General features: G+C 45.8%; 1 protein-coding gene across 5 annotated transcripts in view; it reads right to left on the bottom strand.

The window, feature by feature from the left end:
• The window catches only part of fcsk (fucose kinase), a 391,747-nt gene that overhangs the window by 64,901 nt on the left and 299,630 nt on the right, over positions 1–27,216 (bottom strand). For all 5 annotated transcript variants that reach the window (XR_013576865.1, XM_078543941.1, XM_078543938.1 and 2 more), the window contains one exon: positions 14,062–14,159. Coding sequence is in view for 4 of the 5 variants with exons in the window: in XM_078543941.1 (XP_078400067.1) it covers positions 14,062–14,159 (98 nt within the window). In the remaining variant the exon portion in view is untranslated. The remainder of the gene's footprint in view (positions 1–14,061; positions 14,160–27,216) is intronic.

Below are 27,216 nucleotides of genomic sequence, written 5' to 3'. Positions count from 1 at the left end.
TCCCCCAGAACCAGTCCCAATGCCCCAGGAATCTGAAACCCTCCCCCTCACACCATCTCTTCAGCGACATATTCATTCAATATATCCTGCCATTTCTACTCTGACTAGCACGTGGCACTGGTAGTAATCCTGAGATCACTACCTTTGAGGTTCTACTTTTCCTTCCTAACTCCCCATATTCTGCTTTTAGGACCTCATCCCTTTTTTTTTACCTATGTTTGTACCAATGTGTACCACAACCACTGGCTGTTCACCCTCCCCCTTCAGAATGCTCTGTAGCCACACTGAGACATCCTTGACCCAGCACCAGGGAGGCAATATACCATCCTGGAGTCTTGTTTGTGGCCACAGAAGCACCTATCTATTCCCCTTACAATTGAATCCCCTATAACTATTGCATTCCCACACTTTTTACTCCTCCCCTGTGCAGCAGAGCCAACAGTGGTGCAACGAATTTGGCTGTTGCTGCTTTCCCCTGAGAGGCCATTCCCCCCAACAGAATCCAAAGCGGTATATCTGTTTTGCAGGGGAATAGCCACAGGAGATTCCTGCACTGCCTGCCTAGTCCTCTTGCTCTGCCTGGTGGTCACCCATTCCCTTCATGCCTGTGGACTCTTAGCCTGCGGTGTGGCCACCGCTCTATACGTGCTATCCACGATACTCTCCGCCTCGTGGATGCTCCACAGTGTCCCCAGCCACCGCTCCAGCTCTGAAACCTGGGCTTCCAGGAGCTGCAGCTGGAGACACTTCCCACACACATGCTGGCCCCAGGCACTGGAAATGTGCCTGGCTTCCCACATAGAGCAGGAGGAGCACCCTGGGCCCTTCTTCCTTGCTCCTCGTTGTTACAGAATATAGCCCTTACAAACAATGAACCACAAAATAAGACCTTAAAAACTATAAGCGAAAAAAGTAGTAAATACTTACCCGACTGTACTCACGGTACTCAAAGGATCACCTCATTCCCTCCTCACTGAACTCCCTCAGTCACCAAACCCCAACTTAAGCACTCTACTGCAGCCCAAAGCAGCACTCCAGTTTAGTCTGCAAACGTGACCCCAAGCTTCTGACTGCCTGTCATTTTAATTCTCTGCCCCACTACCACTCTAACATCTCTGTCCATGGCCTCCTACACCTCCTACAAAGAAGTTGAAAGTAAGCATTCGATTCGGCACTTAACAGCCTTCCGAACTCAACACTGAGTTCAATAAAGCCTGATCACAACCACTCCTCCCATTTCTTTTGGACAGCAAGTTCTTCTATGGACTCATCTTTGGTTTCTTTTCTTGTCCCATTACCATCCGCATTCGCTTTGCACCATCATTCCTTTCATCATTCATTCTCTTCTGCTTTCCACCGTATCACAGACATTTTCATTGATTCTTTCCTCCTCTGCAACTACTTCTGAAGATTGTGTCGGGTGAGCAATGCAATTGCAGCGTGAGGTCAGGGCCTGGTTGAATGCATAGTAAGCTGTGTATGTTAAGAGCAGGCATTTGCTGGAGCATTGAGGTTGAAAAATGACACCGCTGGCATCAAATCACCATTGCATTCTGAATGGTCACGATCTGCCTACTCTGCAGACTTCCAGTGCATACGCCTAATGTTTGTGTTAACATCTGTACCAAGGTGGCAAATGGCAGGCACGTACCAGGGCAGGAATTACCAATCATCAGTGGGAGGGTGAGAACAGGAGCAGGTGTGCTTTGAAAATAGTGCTCCTGGATGGCATGTCAGTGTCCTGATGCCTCTGGGACACGCTGGAATTTTCAAAGTGAGGGCGGGTGGGGGGTGGGGGAGTTGGCTGCTCAGTTCATAGCACCCTCGCCTTTGAATCAGAGGGTTGTGGGTTCATGTCCCACTCCCGGAAACCAAGAACTGTGATTGTACTCGAAAGAAGTTGCAATCTGTGACTGTTGGTAACTCGAAAGAGTTTCCCACTCCCGGAAACCAAGAACTGTGATTGTACTCGAACGAGTTGCAATCTGTGACTGTTGATAACTCGAAAGAGTTCCAATTAATGGCCCATTAAGTAACTGAAGGAGCTTGTTAATGGGCCAGGAAGGGCCAGAAGACAACTTTTAAATCAAAAATCACCAAACTTGAGCAGTCTGGCATCTGGTGCACATTAGTGCACAGCTGTTGGGTTCAATCTGGGGAACAATTAGGTTATTTTTATGATGAAAAATCATTGCCACTAGGGGAGTTTGTTTTGGACTGGCTGCAGTACATTTCAGTTGGCCATTTGGCCACTTTTGTGTTCACTGAAGCTGCTGGCCCTCTCAGATGCTGCCTCCTCTTCCGCAAGGCAGCAGCAGGTCCCATCATGGTAGCCTTTGCTTTTGAGGATTGCGCTCTACAGGCAGCTCCCACCTTTCAGTAATACTCAAAGCCATTAACAGGGTGCCAAGTTCACTGCCCAATTAGGTTATGTCAGGTGAGCAAGACAGTTGCAGCATGGGGTCAGAACCTGAAAATTAACTGGGCGTCAGGTTCTTGACCCCGTACCGAAAATCCAGCCAAGAAGCGTACAGCATGAGTGCCATTTTGGTATCAAAGTGACACACATAGGCCTGAATTTCACTCTTGGTGTGCATGCAAAGTCAGCGGGTCCGGAAGCAGATGTAGAATCCACTCCCGGGCGAGATCACGTTCTCAATGTGATTTAACGCTGGGTTGCTAATCTGGTTGGCCTGACAGTGAAGGCGGAGGTGGGAATGAGTCAGGCACCAGATTCAATGATATCCCCCAGGACTTTGGTAACTTCAGTTAAACTTCAAGTGGAAAAACAGATAGGTCCTACAACATGATGTTAATACTGTGGCTTTTCAGCTATGAACTGATCCTGACTAAAACCTTCACTGACTCAATGGGCAGAATCTTTGGTATATATTCAATTCAAGTGTGCGTCCCGACATCACCGTGTGTCATTCAGATCTTGAGTTCGGCGGGCGCGCACCGGAGTTGGCTGTGCGCCCGCCAAACTGTCAAAGGCCTATTAAGGTCATTCAAATAGTAATTAAACTAATTAACTGAGCTGCCCGACCTTAAGATTGGCGAGCAGGTGAAGAGCCCAGGCGGCCTTCGCATTTATCATGAAACCTCATCCACTGGCGGGATGAAGTTTCATAAAGGTTTTTAAAGTTTAATAAAAATTTATAATAAAATTCATTTACATATCCCAGCTCATGTGACACTGTCACATGAGGGGACATGTCTTAAAAAATTTTTTTTCTTCTTTATTAAAATTTTCAAAAATTAGACTGATCTCCCTGAGGCAGCTCTGTGCCTCAGGGAGATTTCTGCACTCTTTCGCGTGCATGCATGAAAGTGCGCAGGCCCCGACTTAGCCTACTTCCCCCCGCCCACACAGAGAGCGCACAGCACTTCTGGGTGCGCATCATGCTGGGCGGGCCTTAATTGGCCCGCCCACGTAAAATGGCGGCATGCAGCCGATCGCGGTGGCGATTGGCTACGCGCCCCCTGCCCGCTCCTGTCCAACCTCCCCAATGTATTTGTATATAGCGTCATGAAGAGATTAATGTCCACAATGTTATTGGAAATTATTTTTAAATTGGAATTGTAGTAGGGTCTGTGTCTATGTGTGTGTTTGACTGTGTGTGGCTTAATTGGATTAAAGCCAGCTAGTCTGGGGAGATTGAATAGACCATATGAGTTGGCTAGGGAACAGTTAAAGATATCAGAGCAAGTAATAAAAGTGAAGTCAGATAAGAAAGCTAAGGCTCGCAGTTTTGTGGCTGGGGAAAAAGTACTAGTTCTGTTACCAGTACCAGGTGATTCATTAAATGCAAGGTTTAATGGACCTTACAAAGTTGAAAAGAAATTGAGTGAAGTAAATTATTTAATAAATACTCCAGATAGAAGAAAGAAGCAGTGGGTGTGTGTCATGTAAACATGCTTAAAAAGTACTTTGACAGGGAAGAGGAACAAAAAGAGGTATTAGTGATGGTGGATGATGAGAAAGAGGTAGAAATGCAGAACTCTTGAAATTGATTTTCCTCTTATCAAATTGGATAATGAGGGGATGCTTGAAAATTTAAATGAAATATTGAGTTACCTTCCAAACAAGTGTTAAAGTGATGTGGAAAAGCAATTGCTGTCTCACAAACCTATTTGTGGGAATAAATTGGGGAAGACAGGTTTAGCTATACATGATGTGTCTGTACAAGTTTCATCTTCAATTAGGCATCATCCTTATAGATTAAATCCAGCAAAGTTATCATAAGTACAAAATAAAATTGATTTCATGCTTCAAAATGATATAATTGAGTCTAGTTGCAGTAACTGAAGTTCACCTATTGTGCTGGTACTGAAACTGGATGGAACACAAAGACTGGGTGAGGACTATCAAAAGGTGAATGCAGTGACAAAAGCAGATTCCTATTCTATACCACAGTTGGAGGATTGTATTGAGAAAGTGGGACAATTGAATTTATCACAAAGATTGACTTACTAAAAGGATATTGACAGGTACCGTTGTCGGAGACAGCAAAGGAGATATTGGATTTTATGACGCCAATTGGCTATGTCAGTTTGAAATCATGCCATTTGGTATGAAGAATGCACCTGTGACATTTCAAAGACTGATGAACAAAGTAATTGCAGGTCTAAGCAATTGTGCTGTTTATATTGATGATCTGATAGTTTTGAGTCAGGCATGGGAGGAGCATTTACAGCATCTGGAAGAATTATTTTTTTTGATTACAAGAAGCTAATTTGGTGATGAACTTAGCTAAAAGTGAATTTGCAAAAGCTCAAGTTACATATCTAGGCCATACCATTGGACATGGTAAGGTGGCTCCGAAAGATGCGAAAGTCAAGGCTATCGTGGATTTCCCAGTGCCTACAACAAAATGAGAAGTTTTGAGATTTCTGGGCATGAGTGGGTTTTACCGGAAATTTGTACCAAATTTTTGCAGTGTGGTTGCTCCACTGACTGAACTATTAAAACGGGACAAGAAACTTCAATGGGCACTGGAGTGTCAGATGTCATTTGATAGTTTGAAAGCTGTATTGACTACGACACCAGTTTTGGCAGTACCCAATTACGCCAAGCAATTTAAGTGGCCGTTGATGCAAGCGATAGAGGCATTTGGGCCATACTGTTACAAGATGACACTGGAATTAAAAAACCGATAGGGTATTTTTCACGGAAGCTGAATGTACAACAGAGAAGATATTCAATGATTGAAAAGGAGACCTTGGATTTGGTGTTAGCATTGCAGCATTTTGAACTTTATATTGCAAATAATTCATTAGAAACAATTGTTTATACAGACCACATTCCTTTGAAGTTTTTGGACAAATTTCAAGACAAAAGTGCAAGACTTTTCAAGTGGAGTCTATTATTACAACCATTTAATCTACGGATTATACATGTTGCTGGTAGAGAAAATCTGCTCGCAGATGCATTATCAAGAGTTTGAAGCTTAAAGCGAAGATTGGACCTTTAAAAATAATCTGGACACTGAACTGGAGTGATTTCTGTTGATACCAAGAACTTGTTTGTGTGTGTATATGTATAGTTATGTTAATGCATGCATCTGGTAATGTAATAGTGTAATAAATATAGGAGATAGTGTGAATTGGGTTATTAAAAATGAAGCCTTCTTTTAAAATTATGACAGTTCATTTTTCGATAGGGAGGGGGATGTCATAAAGAGATTGTCTATAATGATATTGGAAATTATTTTAAAATTGGAATTGTAGTAGGGTCTGTGCGTGTGTCTGTGTGGGGTTTAATTGGATTAAAGCCAGCTAGTCTGTGTGCTTTGATGTATAGTAGTTTGAGATGTTAATTAGATAAACGTAAGAAGGAAAAGGTAAAGTGTACATTTGCATTTGTTGAATAAAGCCTTCAAGAGTGGAAGTAAAATCTTGCACCTGACTGAAAGACACCAAACAATGTGCTTACATTACTAATAAAATTGGTGAAATGAAAGGATTATTGTTAGAAGATGTGACGTTAAAAGCCTAGGACACAATAGAAAATTTATATTCAAAGGGAAAGTTAGGTATAAACAGAAAGGAGTTTGTATGTGCAGGTCAGGGACATTTAACATCTAACCAGCCTACAACTGTGTCTGCAAAGGAACCAAATTGCAAGGGTCCTCATTTTGAATTCGTAAGGTCAAATGTGCTTTGCCTGGTGTCTGCTCAAAGTCTATGGGTTATTGTTGCCTTGGTGAAGATTTACCTGGGAGTGATTAATTTGGGGATTTGTTTAAAAGTTATTATGGTCGTAATTTGTAGACATATGTATGTGTTTAATTTCTTGTTAAATTAATAAATGTTTAATTTAGTTTTATATAAAAACGCTCTTGAGGCTTGGTGGTTTTATTCCTGAATTGAGAGCTGCATCTCAAACATACCAATTGAAAATATAGGTGATGACAGTTGTTCAAGTTTCCCTCTGGGATTTAAACAAATCAGTCTTTACCAGCTGCTGTGTCATAACAATAGTAGCTCTGCCTTTAAAATCTGCAGGTCCTGCCCAGCATCTGTCACTGATCCAACTAAACTTTGTGGTAGCAGTGAGAAAGCTGTGGGTGGGGGGAATAGTTGAGGAGGGAGTTCCCTTCATCTAATTACATCAGTGAAAAAGAGAAAATAATGAATAAGCATTTCTCCAGCACCTTTCATGACTTCAGGACATCCCAGAGTGCCTCACTGCTTTTTAAGTGTGGTCACTGCTAAAATGTGGGAAATGTGCCAGCCAGCCAAATTGCACATAGCAAGCTCCCATAGAAAGTGATGTTGGATGTTTTCCATCCATCTGAGAGGGTAGACATGGTCGCAGATTAACATCTCACCTGAACACTGGCACCACAGACAGTGCAGCATTCTCTCAGGATTGCACAGGGGCTGTATGCCCACGTGCTCAACTCTCTGGAGTGGGACTTGAACCCATAACCTACTGAACTCTAGAGAGCAGAATGCTCCAACGTGGTAGACACCCATGCCATCATTGGTGCATCTAGTCTATCTGCTATTGCAGCAACTCTGGACTGCCTGGCTGAGGTGGTGCAACTAGGGCTAGTGGCCGTAGTCGGGGGACAGGGGAAGCGAAGTGAGGGAGGAGGTGCTGGGGGCTGCAAACAAAGTGTGTCGTTCCCTTTTGTAGGGGAATCCTTTTTAATAATTTTTTTTAATTATGCAGAGATCTGGTCAAATTCTACATCGACTGCTGGGTCAGCTAGGACACCTCCAACGACAAAGCTGCAGTATCTGTATGCTGGGTCATAATGAAGGCCTGGGTCACAGGGAGTCTGATGTTCAGAGAGCCTCTACCCTCAGCTCAACAACCCCCAACTCCCCATATAATTACACAGGCGATATACCAAATGGCTATGGATTTTCAAGGCCCATATCTTTTGAAAAAGTTAATGTTCCTCATGGTTTGTACAGACTGATTTATTTTATTAGAACTTTGGCACAGATTTGTAGGTGAACCAGCTTAGAAAGCTAGCACAATGAAAAGGAAATCTGGCAAAACTTAGAAATATGACAGCAGCAAAATCACAAATAAAATGAAAGTGCTTGTGCTCCGGTGGCCTTTTATCCCACCCTTGGATAACAAATTGATAAAAACGTAATGCCTGCCTGCTCTTTTTGCCCATGCGACAAGCACAAAATTGCATGGGCAACCTAAAATCTGTGTTAATAGGCTTGATAATGGCTGTAATTGGTCCTTCAATGGTCGGCAGGCGCGGCTCTGACTCCTGCGCGAGCCCGCCAGCCTCAATAATGCACGCGCGCGTAGTGACATTGGGACACGTGCCTGACGTCATCTCGCACAATTTTATACACGTTCGGGCTGGGCACCGCCTGGTGGAGCACTGTGAAATTCTGGCCATAATGTCGAATGGGGCACTACAGAGCCCAAATCTGCTCCCAGGTCTTTAAACCTGTAAGCATTTAAGTTAGTGATCAATAGAGTTCAGGAGATATACATTCCTTTATAAAACAAGAACAAACCAGCCAATGATAATACACCACGGTGAAATAAAATGATAGAGAGATACTGGTAAAATTGAACCTAAGGCAGAAGGCATACACTGAGTATATAAACAATAGAGGAGAGGATGATAAAAGGGATATAGAAGTTAGGAAAGAAGCAAAAAAGTTAAGAAAACAAAGCAGAACTATGGAATTAAAATATCAAGGAATATAAAAAGAAATAGTATTCTACAGACACATAGGCCTGAATTTTGCACTCGTTGCGCACGGTTGGCGGACACGATATCCACATCTGGCTGTGATTGCATTTGGCACATGATTTCAATCTGGCTGGCCAGCGTGAAACGCGCCCGGACATTGGGGCGAGAGGCTGGTTGGCACTGGGTCGAATGGTGACCTGGAGAAGGGTATAAAAAGAGCTTTGCCAGGAGTTAGGAAGAAGCCTCAGGGAGCTGTCCACGAGAGACTCAAATATTTGGCAGCAGTGCTGGCCTCGGCACCCGATGGTCAAGGCAGGTGGGATGCCAATGCTGGTGGTCATTCTGCTACACGATTCTCAGATGAGTGCCTGTGTGCTCTATTGGAGGCAGAGTGTCCAGCCTGCAATATTCATGCCGCGGGATGGCAAGAGGGGGCCACCCCAGCAGACAAAGGAGGCCTGGAAGGAGGTGGCTGCCCAAGTGAATGGGCATGACGTTGTGCGCTGCACATGGATCCAGTGCCGGAAATGGTTCAACGATCTTCTGCGCTCCGCAAGGGTGAGTACCAAGTTGGCATGGAACTGAGTATAGATGTCTTTGAGGGTGGCTGTTATTTGTGGCACTCAGCAGTGTGAGATGCATAGTGCCAAATGGCACAGGTCCCTGCCACTGCCAAGGGTGGGAGATGTACCTGCGTACCTTGTGTTTATAGAAGGGTGACAAGTGCCAATCTGACAGGTACCTTAAGCTGGTTTTCCTGGGTAGTGGTTTGCAAGGCTGGAATGGTGTTGCAGGTAGAGGATGCTCTAATGAATGCACTTGTGTCTGTACAGAAGAGAAGCCATACTGCGCTGCAGCGTGCACAAACGGGTGGTGGGGTGCCCAACATCTTGATCCTCTCCAGGTTTGGGATGGACACCCTGGACATGGTATGCAAGCAAGGAGTAAGATCCCCAGGTCTCGGAGAGGCAGGGGTTTCGGAGGACGGCAACAGTCCAGTGGGCAGATGAGAGACTGGGGTAGTGTGCAAGAAAGGCAGGGTTGTGGCATCCCCAATGAGAAGTTCAAATCCAGAGTATCCATTGCTTGCCCAATCACAATGCCTCAGTGATACATGTGTCTGTTTTGGCAAGCAACTGTGCCTGCACAGCCACTTAGTTATGATATTCCTAACAGACATATTCTGTTCCTCCCTCAGAAGCGCCATCCTCACAATTCACCGCTGACCACAAGGACCACCCCCGCCCCCCCGCCCCCCCACCTCCGCCCCAACTTGACACCCGAGGAGGAACCACCCACATCACATCCACTCTCTTCACCAAGCACCAGTGCAGATACAGGCATGTTGGTGGGCTATAGCACATAGGCTCCATTTGGAGTGCACTGTGGCGAGTGCACATCACACTTGCATGAGGAGCTGGTGAAGGCAGAGGACTGCTGGAGACCAGGACCATGCTGAGTCTGAGGCAGATGATGAGCCTCTGGAGCTGTCCATCAGGTGGCAGCTACTGGTTGTCCAGCAAGATGCACGTGAAGACTTGGCAGAGATCCCTGGGGGTCTGCATGCCATGGTCTCTGTCTTGGAAGAGTCCACATGGAGCATGAGCATTGCGTTGCTCCAGGCGCACAGCCTCCTCCAATGAGAGGGTTGCAACTCTCATGGAGAGGCAGCTCCAGGAACAGAATCAGAGGTTTCTGGGGCTGTGCCCAGATCTGCAAGTCCACAGACAGGCAGTGACCTCAGAAGGTCACTGCCAGTGTGAAAGATGGATGAGGCACCTAATCACTCTGCTAAGCGCCCGTCCATCAATGGTGAGCAGGGAGGTTCAAAACAATTTCACGCTGGTGGACCAGTTACGTGTCGCGTCTGTGGGCTCTTTTCAGGGTGTTCCAGATGAAGGCAGAAGCTCCTCCTTCTCTCTGCCGGTGACTGTGGCATCTAATGAGGCCGCTACAAGTGAGGAATGCCCAGCCAAGGCAGTATCCAGTGCCTCCAGCCATGTCTTGATATCACGTGGAATGAACTGAATTGGCTGAAGACTGGCATCTGTGATGCTGGGGACATCTGGAGGAGGCCAAGATGAATCATCCATTCGGCACCTCTGACTGAAGATTGTTCCAAATGTTTCATCCTTATCTTTTGCACTGTGTCCTGGGCTCCTCCATCATTGAGGATGGGGATATTTGTGGAGCCTCCTCCTCAAGTGAGTTGTTTAATTGTCCAGCACCATTCACAACTAGATGTGGCAGAGCTTAATCTGATCCATTTATTGTGGGATTGCTTAGCTCTGTCTACCTTGCTGCTTATACTGTTTGTCACGCAAGTAATCCTGTGTTGTAGTCACCAGGTTGACACCTCATTTTTAGGTATGCCTGGCGCTGCTCCTGGAATGCCCTCCTGCACTCTTCATTGAACCAGGATTTATCCCCTGGTTTGATGGTAATGGTAGAGTGGGGCTATGCCAGGACATGAGGTTATAGATTGTGGTTGAATACAATTCTGCTGCTGCTGATGACCCACAGTGCTCATGGATGCCCAGTCTTGATTGGCTGGATATGTTCGAAATCTAACCCATTTAGTACAGTGGTAGTGCCACACAGTGGAGGGTATCCTCAAGAACCATGCAGTGGTCACTCCTACTGATACTGTCATGGATGCTGTCAGATGCATCTGAGGCCGCCAGGTTGATGAGGATGAGGTCAAGTATTTTTTCCCTCTTGTTGGTTCCCTCACCATCTGCCGTAGACCCAGTCTAGCAGCTATGTTCTATAGGACTTGGATGGACATTGAAGTCCCCCATCCAGAGTACATTCTGTGCCCTTGCCACACTCAGTGTTTCTTCCAAGTGGTGTTCAACATGGAGGGGTACTGATTCATCAGCTGAGGTGGGGGCGTGGTAATCAGTAGGAGATTTCCTTGCCCATGTTTAACCTGATGCCATGAGACTTCATGGGGGCCGGAGTCAATGCTGAGGACTTCCAGGGCAACTCCCTCCCACTGTATACCACTGTGCCGCCACCTCTGCTGGGTTTGCCGGTGGGACAGGACATACCCAGGGATGGTCATGGTGGTGTCTGGGACATGATCTGTAAGATACGATGCTGTGAATATGACTATGTCTGCTGTTGCTTGACTAGTCTGTGAGACAACTCTCCCAATTTTAGCATAAGCCTCCAGATGTTAGTAAAGAGGGCTTTGCAGGGTCAACAGGTCTGAGTTTGCCGTTGTCGTTTCCGTTGCCTAGGTCGGTGCTGGATGGTCTGCCCGGTTTCATTGATTTTGTAGTGTTTTGATACAACTGAGTGGCTTGCTAAGCTATTTCAGAGGGCATTTAAGAGTCAACCACATATTTCAGATATGGAGTCACATGCAAGCCAGACAAGGTATGGGCAGCAGATTTTTTTCCCTAAAGGACATTAGTGAACCAGATGGCTTTTTACGACAATCGACAATGGTTTCATGGTCATCATTAGACTTTTAATTCCAGATTCTTTTCTAATTTTCAAATTCCGGATCCCTAGAACATTACCCTGGGTCTTTGGATTACCAGTCCAGTGACAATACCACTACGCCACTGCCTCGGCCCTATATATATATATTTTCCTTCATGTCTTCTGGGCATGACGTATGTTTTAAACTGTCTCCTTTAATTCAAGGTAGAATGGAGTAGTTTGGAGGGGAGAATGTGACCTCCTATGAAATCTGCCCCGAGCCACGTCCATGTGACCTGGTTGTCATGGAGACAGGGGCCCAGGTCAAAACTTATTGGAAGTAAGGTGCAAGTTTTAACATCTGAACACAAAGGAGGGACACAGCTTGTCTTGCTGTGTACAGACTCATAGATTCTCAGAGTCAGTCAGCCAGAGGGATTTGGGGAAGAAGGCCCACAACAGGTGCTATGCCAGTTAGAGAAAAAAGAAGAGTTTCCAGGTTAACCACCAAGCAGAGTGCTGGTGAGGACAAAGAAATGAAGCTTGTGCAGAGTTAAAGTCCAAGAAATCACCAGAGTGCTAGAAAAGTGGATTTGAGTATGTCTCAAAGATTGAGTGACGGGGATTTTGTTTAAAATGGACATCAGAAGATTCACCCTGGTGGGGCAGGGAGAAGAAATCCCGTTAAAGCCTGGAAGAGATTGGGACTTTAAACACAAGACTACATTTCTGTTGACAGTGTGGTGTAATGTATAATGTATAATGAAGAATAGAAGAGCTAAATATTATTTAAATGGAGAAAGACTTCAGAAAGCTGCAGCACAGAGGGATTTGGAGGTCCTCGTGCATGAATCCCAAAAAGCTGACATACAAGTTCACCAGGTAATAGGTAGGACAAATGGAAATATGTTGGCCTTTATTTCAAAGGGAATAGAGTATAAAAATAGGGAAATCTTGCTAAAACTATACAAGGCACTAGTTAGACCGCACCTAGAGTACTGAGAACTGTTTTGGTCCCTTTATCTAAGGAAAGATGTACTGGCATTGGAGGCAGTCCAGAGAAGGTTCACTAGGTTGATCCCGGGTATGGAGGGATTTTCTTATGAGAGGTTAAGTGGGTTGGGTCTGTACTCATTGGATATAGAAGAATGAGAGACGACCTTATTGAAACATATAAGATCCTTAGCGAGTTTGACAGGGTAGATGCTGAGAGGTTGTTTCCCCTTGTGGGAGAGTCTAGGACCAGAGGGCATAATCTCAGAGTAAGGGGTCACCCATTTAAGAAAGGGATGAGGAGAAATTTCTTCTCTCAGAGGGTTGTTAATCTGTGGAATTCTTTACCACAGAGGGCTGTAGAGGCTGGGTCGTTAAGTATAGTCAAGGCTGAGATAGACAGATTTTTAATCAGTAAGGGAATCGAAGGCTATGGGGAAAGGCAGGAAAGTGGAGTTAAGGATTATCAGATCAGCCATGATCTTATTGATGGGCCAAATGGCCTACTTCTGCTCCTATGTCTTATAGTCTTAAACCACACTTGGAGTACTGTGAACACTTCTGGTCTCTATATTACAAAAAGGATATAGAGGCACTGGAGAAAGTGTAAAAAAGACTGAAAAGGATGATAGCAGAACTGAGGTGTTGTAACTATCAGGAAAGACTGAACAGGCTGGAGCTCTCTATTCTAGAAAAGAAAAGACTGAAGGGTGACCTGATAGAGGTTTTTAAGATAACAAAGATGTTAGATAGGATAGACGTGAAGAAAATGTTTCTACTTGCTGTGGAGACCAAGCTTTGAGACCATAAATATAAGACAGTTACTAATAAATCAAATAGGAAATTCAGAAGAAATTTCTTCAAGTAAAGAGTAGCAAGAATGTTGAACTCAAACTAGGGGGCACTGTTTTAAAATTAGGGGTCGCCCTTATAGCACAGAGATGAGGAGAAATGTTTTCTCTCAGAGGGTTGTGTGACTTTGGAACTCTCTGCCTCAAGAAGCAGTGGAAGCGGTGTCACTGAATATTTTGAAGGCACAGGTAGATAGATTCTTGTTAGGCAAGGGAATCAAAGGTTGTTGGGGGTAGATGGGAATATAGAACTCGAAACACAAACAGATCAGCCATGATCTTATTGAATGGTGGAGCAGGCTCGAGGGGCCGAATGACCTACTTCTGCTCCTATTTTGTATGGTGCCACATGAAATGGTTGAGGCAAATAATATAGATGTATTTATGGGGAAGCCAGATAAATGCAAGAGTGGAAAGAATAGAAAGGTTTGCTGATAGGGTGAGCTGAAGAAGGACTCGTCTGGAGCATAAATGCCTGCATAGACCAGATGGGCTGAATGCTCTGTACCTGTAGACTCGATATTTGGTTGGAGTTCAGAGGCAGAAGAGGAGTTGGGTTGTAAAGTTTTATTATGCTTGGAGCAGTGTGCATTGAGGATTCTTACCTCCTGATCAATGAGGTAGACGCCATGATCCCTGGCATAACTTACTGTGCCGGGGACGGACACCACTTTGACACCACTGAATCCTTCCCAGCAAATATCTAGAAAAAGAACCAGAACATTTATGGACCATTAAAATAATACATTACGGGTCCAGCAATCTAGATAAAATACATTTCATTAAATCAGTGCAGCAACGCAGTTAGGTTTTGGTCTCAAACATTTATGACTCAGCAGCCATCATAGGATATGGCACAAGCCAAACTGCCTGGTAGGGTTTAGGCCTTTATACCCATCGTGCACTAAGTTAGATAATCTTGAACAGGGCGGTACATGGAGCATTCAGCCCAACTGGCCTATGCAGGCAGTATTGGCCTTGGTGTGCCCTTGGGAGGGAGGAAATGAGACTTATGTTCCCACTCCATGTGGAGGGGGATTCCTTGTTTGTTACTTAGGCTTGTACAACACAGGAGGCCATTCAGACGAACCTGCCTGTGCCAGTTCTCCTACCAGTAGAAACAGTTTATCCCTATATATTCTGTTAAAATCTCTCAATTTTGAAGGCCGAATCCTTTTCTATTCTAAGAACAATCCTAGATTCTCCAGATAATTGAAACCTGACATCATCCTCATAAATTTTGACTGCACCCTTTCCAAAGCCTTGACATCTTTCTTAAAATGTGATGCTCAGAATTGCAATATTCAGGCTGCAAATATGGAAGAAGATTTTGTTTTATAATTTCCTGATAAGCACTTCAGGATCAAAAACAGAAAATGCTGGAAAAACTCAGCAGGTCTAACGGCAGCGGTGCAGAGAAGAAGAGAGTTAATGCTTTGAGTCTGTATGACTCTTCTTCACTCTGAAGAAGAATTATACAGACTCGAAACGTTAACTCTGTTTTTCTCTCCACAGATGCTGTCAGACTTGCTGAGTTTTTCCAGCATCTTCCGTTTTTGTTTCAGATTTCCAGCATCTGCAGTATTTTGCTTTTATCTAAGCACTTTAGGATGCTTTACTACATTAAAGACACTATCTAAATACAGGCCTGTGCTAAAACACCAAGGTCAGGTCATTCTTCAGTAGTATCTGTTCTGACATACATTCTCAGAACCTGACATACACCTCGGAACATTTCCTGCTTACTTCTCCAAGGCTACAGATAGCCTAACAATCCTTTCAGTGCTTAGCTTGTATGGCACACATAAAGGTTACAAGTTACATCTAAAACTATTGTCGCACATATCTTAACAGGCATCCACCAAACAAATCCTTTCAGCATATCTTAGCTGCATGATGTGTGTCCATTTACGAACAAACAGGATGGGGGTGTACTGTATGTGCTCCTTTAATTTGCAGAATCTCAAGACTACTTCTCTATTTGTAAGACATAATAAAAGGGTCAAGACCAAATTTGGAGCAATGCCCACAAATACAGGTTTCTGACTCCCTGGACAACCTTCAGGTCTCTCCCAAGCTGGGAGCTAGCACAATGTGACTCCAGTAATCATCCGCCCTCACACCTTCTTCTCCCTCCCAGAAACATGATAGGGTCCCCCTTGTCCTCACCTATCACCCCACCAGCCTCTGCATTCAAAGGATCATCCTCCGCCATTTCCGCCAACTCCAGCATGATGCCACCACCAAACACATCTTTCCTTCACCCCCCCCCGGCGGCATTCCGTAGGGATCGTTCCTTCCGTGACACCCTGGTCCATTCCTCCATCACCTCCTACACCTCAACCCCCTCCCACGACATCTTCCCATGCAACCGCAGAAGATGCAACACCTGCCCTTTTACTTCCCCTCTCCTCACCGTCCAAGGGCCCAAGCACTCATTTCAAATGAAGCAGCATTTCACTTGCACATCCCTCAGCTTATTCTACTGCATTCGTTGCTCCCAATGCGGTTTCCTCTACATTGGAGAGACCAAACGCAGACTGGGTGACCGATTTGCAGAACACCTTCGATCTGTTCGCAAGCATTACCCAGACCTCCCTGTTGTTTGCCATTTCAACACTCCACCCTGCTCTCATGCCCACATGTCCGTCCTTGGCTTGCTGCATTGTTCCAGTGAAGCTCAACACAAACTGGAGGAACAGCACCTCATCTTCCGACTAGGCACTTTACAGCCTTCCGGACTGAATATTGAGTTCAACAATTTTAGATCATGAACTCTCTCCTCCATCTCCACCCCTTTTCCGATTTTCCCCCGTCTTTTTGTTTTTTCCAATAATTTATATAGATTTTTCTTTTCCCACCTATTTCCATTATTTTTAAATGTATTTCCATCCATTGTTTTATCTCTACCTTTTAGCCTTTTTCGATTCCTTCACCCCACCCCACTCCCACTAGGGCTATCTGTACCCTGCTCGTCCTGCTTTCTACCCTTAATTAGCACATTCCTTTAGATAATATCACCACCTTCAACACCTCTTTGTCCTTTTGTCTGTGACATCTTTTGGTTATCTCCACCTATCACTGGCCCTCTATCCTGCTCTTCTTGTCCCAACCCAACCCCCCCCCACCGTTAAACCAGCTTATATTTCACCCCTTTTCTATTTTTCCTTAGTTCTGTTGAAGAGTCATGCGGACTCGAAACGTTAATTATGCTCCTCTCCACAGATGCTGCCAGACCCGCTGAGTTTTTCCAGGTATTTTTGTTTTTGTTCCAGTTATGTCTTGTCCCTTGACAACATACTGGCATACACACAAGCACAAAAACGCTACACAAAGTATTTAGCAAGTTCTATGGAAGAGCATCTCTTGGACCAGCAAATTAACATATGTTCCTCTTTGGTTACTGTTGTCTGGAAGAGCAGTATACAGTCAGAAGCCCTGGGCAGCATCCAGTGCAATTTATTTCTTTGTTATTTGTTCATGGGATGTGGGCATCTCTCACTAACACTCAAACACTAACACAGTAACATATAACCCAGATGTCAGCCGTGGTTCAGTGGTAACACTCTCGCCTCTGAGTCAGAAGATTGTGTTCAAGTCCCACTCCAGGCTGACAGTCCAGTGCAGTACCTAGGGAGTGCTGCACTGTCAGAGGTACTATGTTTTGGATAAGACAGTAAAACAGGCCGCTGTCTACCGTCCTAGATAGACACAAAAGATTCCATAGCATTATTTCGAAGAAGAGTAGCAGCGTGCTACTGGCCAAGAATTATCCTCAAACAACATCACCAAAACAGATATAAAAACAGAAAATGCTGGAAAAACTCAGCAGGTCTGGTAGCATCTGTGGAGAGAGAAACAAGAGTTAACGTTTTGAGTCCAATATGACTCTTCTTCAGAACTAAAACAGATTACCTGGTCATTATTTCATTGCTAAAAGCAAAATACTATGGGATGCTGGAAATCTAAAACAAAAACAGAAAATGCTGGAAAAACTCAGCAGGTCTAGCAGGATCTGTGGAGAGAAACAGTGTTAACGTTTCGAGTCCGTATGACCCTTCGTCAGATCTGAAGGGAAGTGGAAATGTGATGAAATTTACACTGTTTAAGGGGGGTGGGGCAGGTGGAGATGGATAGAGGGCCAGCAATAGGTGGGGACAAATGAGGGAGTGACAAAGATGTCATGAATTAAAGGACAAAGGGAGTGTTAATGATAGTGGTTAGTGTTAAAAAAGGTGCTGATAGTGGCATAAAGATAAGAAAGCAGAATATGATAATAGCAGAACAAGGGTAGCATTGTGTGAAAAAACAACATGGAACAAGAAACAGATGGCCCTGTAGGGGATGGGGTGGGGGGAGGGGGTGATGGTGGGAAAAAAAAAGGATAGAAAATGGGATAGAAGGGGGGACAAAAACAGGAATAAAACCACGGATAAATGAATAAAAATAAAAATAAGTGGATAAAAAAAAATGAATGTAGAAAAAGGGGGATTAGAAAAAGGGGGTCAGGATGGAGGAGAGAGTTCATGGTCTGAAGTTGTTGAACTCAATGTTAAGTCCAGAAGGCTGTAAGGTGCCTAATCAGAAGATGAGGTGCTGTTCCTCCAGTTTGTGTTGGGCTTCACTGGAACATTGCAGCAGGCCAAGGATGGACATGTGGGCATGAGAGCAGGATGATGTACTGAAATGGCAATTGACAGGAAGGTCTGGGTCATGCTTGCGGTCAGACTGGGGGTGTTCTGCAAAGCGGTCACCCAGTCTGTGTTCGGTCTCCCCGATGTAGAGGAGACCATATTGGGAACAGTGGATGTTCAAATTGAAGGAGGTGCAAGTGAAACACTACTTCACCTGAAAGGAGTGTTTGGGCCCTTGGGCAGTGAGGAGGGAGGAGGTAAAGGGGCAGGTGTTGCACCTTCTGCGATTGCATGGGAAGGTGCCGTGGGAAGGGGATGAAGTGTTGGGATTGATGGAGGAGTGGACCAGGGTGTCCCAGAGGGAATGGTCCCTACGGAGTGCTGAGGGGGCGGGGGGGGAGGGGGAGATGTGTTTGGCGGTGGCATCATGCTGGAGTTGGCGGAAATGGCGGAGGAATATCCTTTGAATACGGAGGCTGGTGGGGTGAAAAGTGAGGACAAGGGGGACCTTATCATGGTTCTGGGGGGAAGGAGAAAGTGTGAGGGCAGAGGTGCGGGAGATGGGTTAGACATGGCTGAGGGCCCTGTCAACCACAGTGGGGGGGAGCCTCAATTAAAGGAATAATGAAGATATGTCAGAAGTGCCATTTGGAAAGTGGCATCGCGGGAACAGATGCAATGGAGGCAAAGAAACTGAGAGAATGGGGTGGTGTCCTTACAGGAAGCAGGGTGCGAGGAGCTGTAGTCGAGGTAGCTGTGGGAGTCGGTGGGCTTGTAATGAATATTGGTGGACAGTCTATCACCTGAAATGGACACAGAGAGGTCAAGGAAGGGAAGGGAAGTGTCGGAGATGGACCATGTGAAGGTGATAGAGGGGTGGAAATTGGAAGCAAAATTGATACAAGAGCATGAAGCGGCACCGATGCAGTCATTGATGTACCGAGAAAAGAGTTGTGGGAGGGGGCCTGAGTAGGACTGGAACAAGGAATGTTCCACATACCCTATAAAGAGACAGGCACAACTGGGGCCCATACAGGTACCCATAGCCACACCTTTTATTTGGAGGAAGTGAGACAAGTTTAAGGAGAAATTGTTCATTGAGAGAACAAGTTCAGCCAGGCAGAGGAAAGTGGTGGCGGATGGGGATTGTTCGGGCCTCTGTTCAAAGAAGAAGCAGAGAGCCCTGAGGCCATCCATATTTCATTGCTGTTTGTGGGAGCTTGCTGTCCTATTTGGCTCCTGCATTTTCTATATTAATATAGTGATTATACTTCAAAAGTACTTCATTGGCTGTATATAAAAGGAGGCCCTGAGGTTATAAAAGGTGCTATATAAATGCCTTTTCTTTCTTTAGAGGATAGAGATAGTAGAGTTGAGAAGATAGCACCCATTGAATTACAGTTGTAAGAATGGACAGGTCAAAGGCGATTCAAGCAAGAGCCCATGAGTACATGGGATATCTATAATTTTAATTATGCTGCCTGGCAGTGAAACAGTTAAAAATGGAGTGCTGCAGTAACCTGTGATTAGCTTAGCTACTGTAGTCCTAGATAATGCAAGAATATATAAACAGGAGTAGGTGCTGATTGGTTGCCAAGTGCTGTCCAATTGTGAAATCACATCTAACAGTCGCTGAACAATCCTGAGTGCGCTAATAGCTACACCAACAACCAATTTAAGATGATCAGTCGAGCTTGTAAGATGGCTTACTTAAGTTTGCTAAAGCGACATTCATTCATAGTAATAGAAATACGACTATTTCTCCCGTAGTATAAATTGTTGTGATCATTTGAAATTTGGTGTTTAGTCCTGATGAGTACAAGATAAAAAGCTTTAGCAAAGCATCTCTCTTTTCAAGTTTGGCACTACCAAGCGACTTAATAATGCTTTATTGGGGTAAAGTGCTAATAGTTGACTAGCATTACCGTGATAACTGTACACTGGGCAAAGCCTTGTCTCTTAACAAATTCAGATGAATCGCTCATTCCTGAGTGGCCTTGTTACTCCTCCAGCCTAAACTTAACAATCTGAAAATAACCATTCAACCGTATCTTCCTGACGTCGTTACATTGAAAAAAACCTTGAAGCTCCACGTGCAAGGTTAGCGCTGATTTCAGGTCAGTTTAAGGGCTGAAGTTACAGAGGAAAAAATACCAGTTACATTACAACCCTATTCAAGCAGGGAATATTTTAACATTAATCTTTTGTTCTTTAAACTATGGGTCAAGCACTGTAATTACCTTAATTTGTGCTTGGTTTGATTATCACAGTAAAGAATTAACATGACCATCCATTGGATGTCAGGGTCAGATTTATCAAACAGTGTACAGATAGTGTCAGAACAGGAGCATGTTGGTCACACGGGTGTCAGTCAGGCAGCAGGTTCCTCCTCCCCTGGTATCATCATGTTATTTATTGGCCCTTAATTGGCCAAAAATCATTGTTTGTCTTAATGATTTTCATTAACTAGTCAAACACTTTTCACAAGTGTTTACTTTAGATTCAACTTTCTCCTAGATAGAGTACATGCAAATTGATGGAAAACTTTAACCTTAAGCTTGATCAATGGTTCTCTGGATATGTTTGGAAGCAATGCATCTTTGTCTTTCAGCCTAATGATGTTGCTGTTTGCAAGATGAATGCTGAAGACCTTTGTCTAACTCAGAGACAAATCTCCCAGTTAAAAAGCTTGCTGACTTATCAGAAAGTGCTGTAGGTGATAAACAGGCTAACTTGAATTCTCCTTCGAACAGGAAGCCAATCAACCATCTCTTGGGGGGAGCTAAGACGGACTACATTGGGACTTTGGAGACAGCCAGACCATCACTCAGCATCTTTCACTGAATGGAACTTATCAATCTTGGTAAATGAAAAGCAGAGCTGATTAAACAGTGGGCTGTTCTCTGGAGAATTAGATAGGGAATGGACATCATCAGCATCCTGATACAGCTTACTGAGCTGCATGTGATCAGGAGCTTTGAATTCAGTCCCAGGAAACCTTCAAACTGAGCGAGATTAAAGAGCAGAATTTGATTAGAAGGGCACCTTTATCAAATTGCTGCCTGTCATGAAAAAGCTGATAATGTACACAACTGAAACTGCTTCGTGTCACGTGTCTGGGTGAGAAGATTTACTGAAGGAAAAAAAGACACGACAGTTTGTGCCTTCGATTCCACTTTCCCCTTCAGATTAGAGAGCTGAAAGTCTGTGCTACTGTGATTGGAATCAAACAGACAGTGCAGATGGTTGGGAAACAGGGCTTCATCCAGGATGAACTCAAGTGTGGTACTGAGGGAGCACTGCACTGTCAGTGGTGTCGTCTTTCGGATGAGATGTTAAAGCAAGCCTGTTTTGTCGGGTGGGAGTGAAAGATCCCCTAGCACTGTTTCAAAGAATCCTGGGCAATCTTTACCTCTTAATCACCATCACTAAAACTGATTATCTGGTCATTATTTTGTTGCAGTTCAGGGGATCGTACTGTGGCTGCACTGTTTCCTACATTATTTGTTTTTATCCATTCATGGGATGTGAGCATCGCTGGCTAGACCAGCATTTATTGTCCATCCCTAGTTGTCCTTGAGAAGGTGGTGGTGAGCTGCCTTCTTGAACCACTGCAGTCCATGTGGTGTAGGTACACACACAGTGCTGTTAGGGACAGAGTTCCAAGATTTTGACCCAGCGACAGCGAAGGAAATGTGTTATATTTCCAAGTCAGGATGGTGGGTGACTTGGAGGGGAACTTCCAGGTGATGGTGTCTCCATCTGTCTGCTGCCCTTGTCTTTCTAGATGGTAGTGGTTGTGGGTTTGCAAGGTGCTGTCTAAGGACGCTTGGTGAGTTCCTGCAGTGCATCGTATAGATGGTACACACTGCTGCCACTGTGCGTCGTTGGTGGAGGGAGTGAATGTTTATGAATAGGGTGCCAATCAAGCAGGTTGCTTTGTCCTGGATGGCGTCGGGCTTCTTGAGTGTTGGAGGGGAACACTCATCCGGGCAAGTGGAAAGTGTTCCATCACACTCCTGGCTTGTGCCTTGTAGGTGGCAAATAGGTTTTGGGGAGTCAGGAAGTGAGTTACTCGCTGCAGGATTTCCTCAGACTTCCTCGTTTAGTCAGAGTATTTGTATGGCTAGTCCAGTTCAATTTCTGGTCAATGGTAACCTCCCAGGTAGTTGATAGTGGGGGATTCAATGATGGTAATGCCATTGAATGTCAAGGGGCGATGGATAGATTTACTTTTGTTGGAGATGGTCATGGCCTGGCATTTATGTGGTGCGAATGTTACTTGCCACTTGTCAGCCTAAGCCTGAATAATGTCCAGGTCTTTCTGCATTTGGACATGGACTGCTTCAGTATCTGAGGTTTAACAGTGATTTTCTTTTTATTCTTTCACGGGATGTGGGCATCGCTGGAATGCTTATTCCTATGCCTTTGAGAAGGTGGTGGTGAGCTGCTTTCTTGAACTACTGTCACCCACAATGTTGTTAGGAAGGGAATTCCAGGATTTTGATCTGGTGACAGTGAAGGAACGGCGATATATTTCCAAGTCAGGATGGTGAGTGTCTTGGAGGGGAACTACACTTCAAAACTACTTAATTGGCTGTAAAGCACCTTGGGACGTCCTGAGGTGGTGAAATGCACTATATAAATGCAAGTCTTTCTTTTTGTTTTCTTCTTTTGAAGGAAGTTCTTGACAGTAGAAAGCTGCTGTGATGTCCTCTACATCCTGCTCTGGCCACAGGAGGTCCACCAGAGTCACCAATCTGACCTGGGAGGCAGTGGAAGTGGCAGTCAGTGCCACCAGAGCATGGGGGATGTCAGCCATCCAGTGCAGGAAGCAGATGAATGATTTCATCCGTTCTGCCAGGGTAAGTCAACCATCTCATCACTCGCAACTCACACAGTTCCAAACCCATCACACATCCATAGGGATCTCACACCTTGAGGGACAACACCACTAACTCTTACACACACCCTCACAGCTCCATCAGGCTCATATCCTCTGGAGCTCGCGTCCTCATCCCATCCATGGCTCCACTCATCATACAAACATTCCACACAGTGCCATGTGTTCTGCTCGCACTCTCTCCGTCTGTTTTCATGCAGGAGAAGTCTGCTCATAACAGGGAGAGGTCCTAGACTGGGGTGGAGTAGCCCACATTAGGCACCTCACTCACTTTGAGGACTGTGCCATCGCATTGACTGGTGAGAATGTGGATTATGCCTGCAGCGACGGTGAGGTTGGCAGCAACCATCCACCTGAGGGTCTTACACCACATCATCTCTCTCTCAACGCAACTGTGAGTGCTCTCCCATTTTTGACTCTGCTGCCATGCAATAATTATCTCTCCTTTGGTTCACAGGAGCTCTGCCAAGTGACCAACGTCCTCAGCCAGCCAGTCCCTCAGCTCCTTCCACATCCTCACCTCCAGCCAAGAGGACAGCTCTTCCGCCGAAGAGCTGGAAATAAGCAACCCGGAAGATCCATCACAGCGCTTACCCACACCCTCCACCAGCGCAGAAACACACACCTCGGTGGGCCCTAGATCTAGAACAGGCTCAGGTTCACAATTTGGTGGTCACTGCATGGACACATGTCCGCAGCAGGAGGAGGCAGGTTTAGCCAAGCTCCCTAGCACTCGGTGGACTGCTGGGGAAGAGGCATCTGTGAGGACCGAGTCAGATGACGAGCCTCTGAATTCAGCCTTCCATTGTGGAGAGTCAGCAGGAGGCGTGGGAACATCACGCAGAGCTGTTGGAAGCCCTCAACAAAGTGACACACAAGTTGGAGGGACATCCACCTGCTCTCTGATGAAGTGGTGTGTGTGCATGGAGGTCTCCAGGAAAGGATGGCGGAAGCCATGGAGACCTTGCTCCAGCATAACGTGGAGATGCACACAGACCTGAACTCCACTGTGGTAGCCATAGGTGAGTTCCCGCAGTGGTAAAGCAAGTGGAAATGGAGCACTTCGATGTCCTTCCAGGTGCTCCTTCCCCTCAAGGAGTCAGGCCGGGGCATTCAGGCACCCAGAGGGAGGAGGAGCGGCAACTGGACAGCCATGGGTCATCCATTCAGGAATCTCAGAGGCTGTCTGCCCTCTCCGAGTCCTCTTTGCCTGTGACCCCCTCAACCTCATCTTCTGTCACCGCAGAGGGAGCAGCTGGCCCACAGTAGGACAGCCAAAGCAAGTCGGGACCCTCAAGGCCGTGGCTCTCCAGCGGATGCACATCTAAGTCATCAGAGGCAATAGGGCCAACCATTGCACAAGCTATCTCCATCCATGCTGCAGATATCAGGGCAGCACCTAGAAGAAGTGGTAGGCCTGGAAAAGTTAAGAAATTCTGATCACAAGTGGTTGTACAGGTGAACACAATTTGTATTCACTTTCACTGAATATTGAGTAATGTCTTTCAGCTTCACTGACAGGCTTTGTGAGTCCTCCCACTGCAAACCATCCCAACTAGTAGTTCAGTTGCACACAGCCGGCACATGAGTGATTCTGGAGGGAGATGTGTGTGTGTGTGTGGGGCAGGGCCTTTCGGAGCCTCATGCAAGCACTCTCTCATGGACGTGGAGGCTTCATCCATCATACTCATCCCACTGTCCCAAACATTTTGCTTTCAGTTGTCCATCTGAGCTGACCTGCATCTCTGCCCACCCAGTGATTGCACTCCCATGCAGTATCTGTGCCCGTCCAACACGAGGCTCCACTCACTTTCGATTTGAAAAAAATGGTCATAGTCAAGTTTTTCGTAAGCTTCCCCATCCTTTCCCCTCCCACAAACACCCATGTCCCTTCTCCCATCACCGCCAACCCCTCTGGCATCACCTTCCACCACCTCCCCACCATCACCTACCAACCGGAACCCTTGTCTTTCTAGGATGTCCAGATGAACGTGCACATTCCCTACATTCCTGAGAATCCCACCCCCGCCCACAGTGACCTCCCCGGCCTCCTCCTTTCCTACCCCTAGGGTCCATGTCTGCCTCCGAGTTCCCACCACCCTTGCCGCCCCTTCTACTGCTACCGCCGCACCCTCACACCCCCACCCTACCGGCTCCCTCTGCCCCCTCTCTTACTATTCCCGCCGATCACACCTACCCTCAGTTGGCTCCCCAGGAGGCAGTCATTGATTCCACAGGCCCCTGCCTTGCACCTTCACCTGGACATCCCCCCCACCTTACTCCCTCTTCCCCCCGGACATCTTCCTCCCCACACCCCCAAACTCCCTCCTCCCCTTGGACACCTTCACCCCTCTGAACTCCCTCCTTCTCCTGGACAACATCCCCCCTTCCGAACTCCCGCCCTTACATCTTCCTCCCCACCTGCTGCATTCTCCCCAGTTACATCCCCTCACCCCATACTCCTTCCTCCCCGCTCCCAACCTCACCCCACCAAAAACCTTTATTTCTGCTCCTCCCAACATCACACCCCCACCCCGACACCTTAGTCCCCCCTCCCAACCTCACCCCATCCCCCCTCCCAACCTCACCCCCACTCGGAACACCTTCCTCTCCCAGTCATACCTAGACCTTGCCGATCATCTGTAGCGGCTCATGGCCAAGACTGTGATGTTCCAAAGCAGACTCAAATCACCAGTGGAGTCCTCCCACTTTCCGTGAGCTGCTTCCAAGCCATGTCCAAAAGAATCCACCCAGCATGTGGTGCACGTGTTTCTCAGGGCCTGGTAGCTGTAGGGCTCCAGCATCATCTTCTCCTCGGACGTCCGCGATCTGAACAAGGCCCTAATAGTAAGTCCCGACTTCTGCACGTCACGCTTGTCCAGATGTGTTCTAGGGCTCGTGTGTTTTCCCACTGGCGTAACGATAAATCAGGAATGGGGGCACGATTCTGCTCGGGCCTTACTTTGCATCCCATTTACGAGACGCAAATTGGGTTCATGCCGGCCTCCAGTGGGATTCATGTTCTGCCATGGTGGACACCATCGGATGATCCCGCTGTGCTTTCACACAAGTGTGAAACCGATTTTTTGCCCCTCTTGTGGAATTATTTCCCCCTCACCCGCCATGATGCCCGCCACCAACAGGACCGGATGATTCCGCCCATAATATTTGCAAGCCGAATAAAGAGACTGGAATAGTCATTCTTAACAAGCACGACTATATTCACAAAATGCACTCCGTTCTTCATGACAGATCCAAATTCATATCCATTAGACCCGCCGCCAAGCATGATTGCACTGCCCTGCTAAAAAGCAAATTATGAAAATTTTTATTAGTAACATGCGTAATTAACGAGCTATCTTGTGATGTATATGATAGGATTTGCTCTCATGGTTCACTATGTCCACTTTTGTACAGGCTGCCCAAGACAAACAAAAGTGATGTCCCATTTCACACTGTCTCATCTGTGACTGGTTTGGCACAACATGAATTGACCAAATGGTTGAACAAATTGCGACAACCAGTTCTGAGTATTCCACATATGCAGTGATGGATTCCTTCACTTTCGCAAAGACTATCTACGATCTGCATATCATCAGCAATTTCGTGTCTATGCGCTCGATCGACATTGTGAGCATATTCGCTAAAGTGCTGTTCAAGGATGCCATAGGCATGTGTGCAGCGTCATTATATCATGGCAATCTAGATGTGTCACCATGTCCTAAATTTGTTTTCATCGAAGTTATGAACTTAGCAACCCGCACAGTTGAATTCAGCTTTAATGACACTATGTATGCCCAAATAGATGGTGTTGCCACTCTCTAGGGCCAGTTCTCACTAACATTTCTGTCGATTTGCAAGAGAAACGCATTTTCCATGAATGACCCATAGCCTCCTACCATTCCTTGTATATTTCTGATACGTATATGATACGTTTGCTATATTTGAATCTAGAGCTGCATGTAGGAATTTCTTTACACACCTTAATGAGCTCCATCCTGCACTCAAATTCACCTTTGAAATGGTGCAGTTTAATAAGCTCCCTTTCATCAACTTGCCAGCTGAGAAATCTGCTAATGGGTTTGCTACTACCCTGATCAAATCATTGTTCATTTTTTGTCGTGCATATTCATGAAGGGACTGAAGGCCAGCACTTTCGGACTTTTCGGCCCAGTCTACCTCATAATACATTGGTAAGTTAAGATAACTCAAAAAATTTGAGC

The sequence above is a fragment of the Cetorhinus maximus genome, chromosome 6 (genome assembly GCF_964194155.1).
Source record: "Cetorhinus maximus chromosome 6, sCetMax3.hap1.1, whole genome shotgun sequence".
Classification (NCBI taxonomy): Eukaryota; Metazoa; Chordata; class Chondrichthyes; order Lamniformes; family Cetorhinidae; genus Cetorhinus; species Cetorhinus maximus.
The sequence above is the reverse complement of the archived record's forward strand: the minus strand, read 5'-3'. Positions and strand labels throughout refer to the sequence as shown.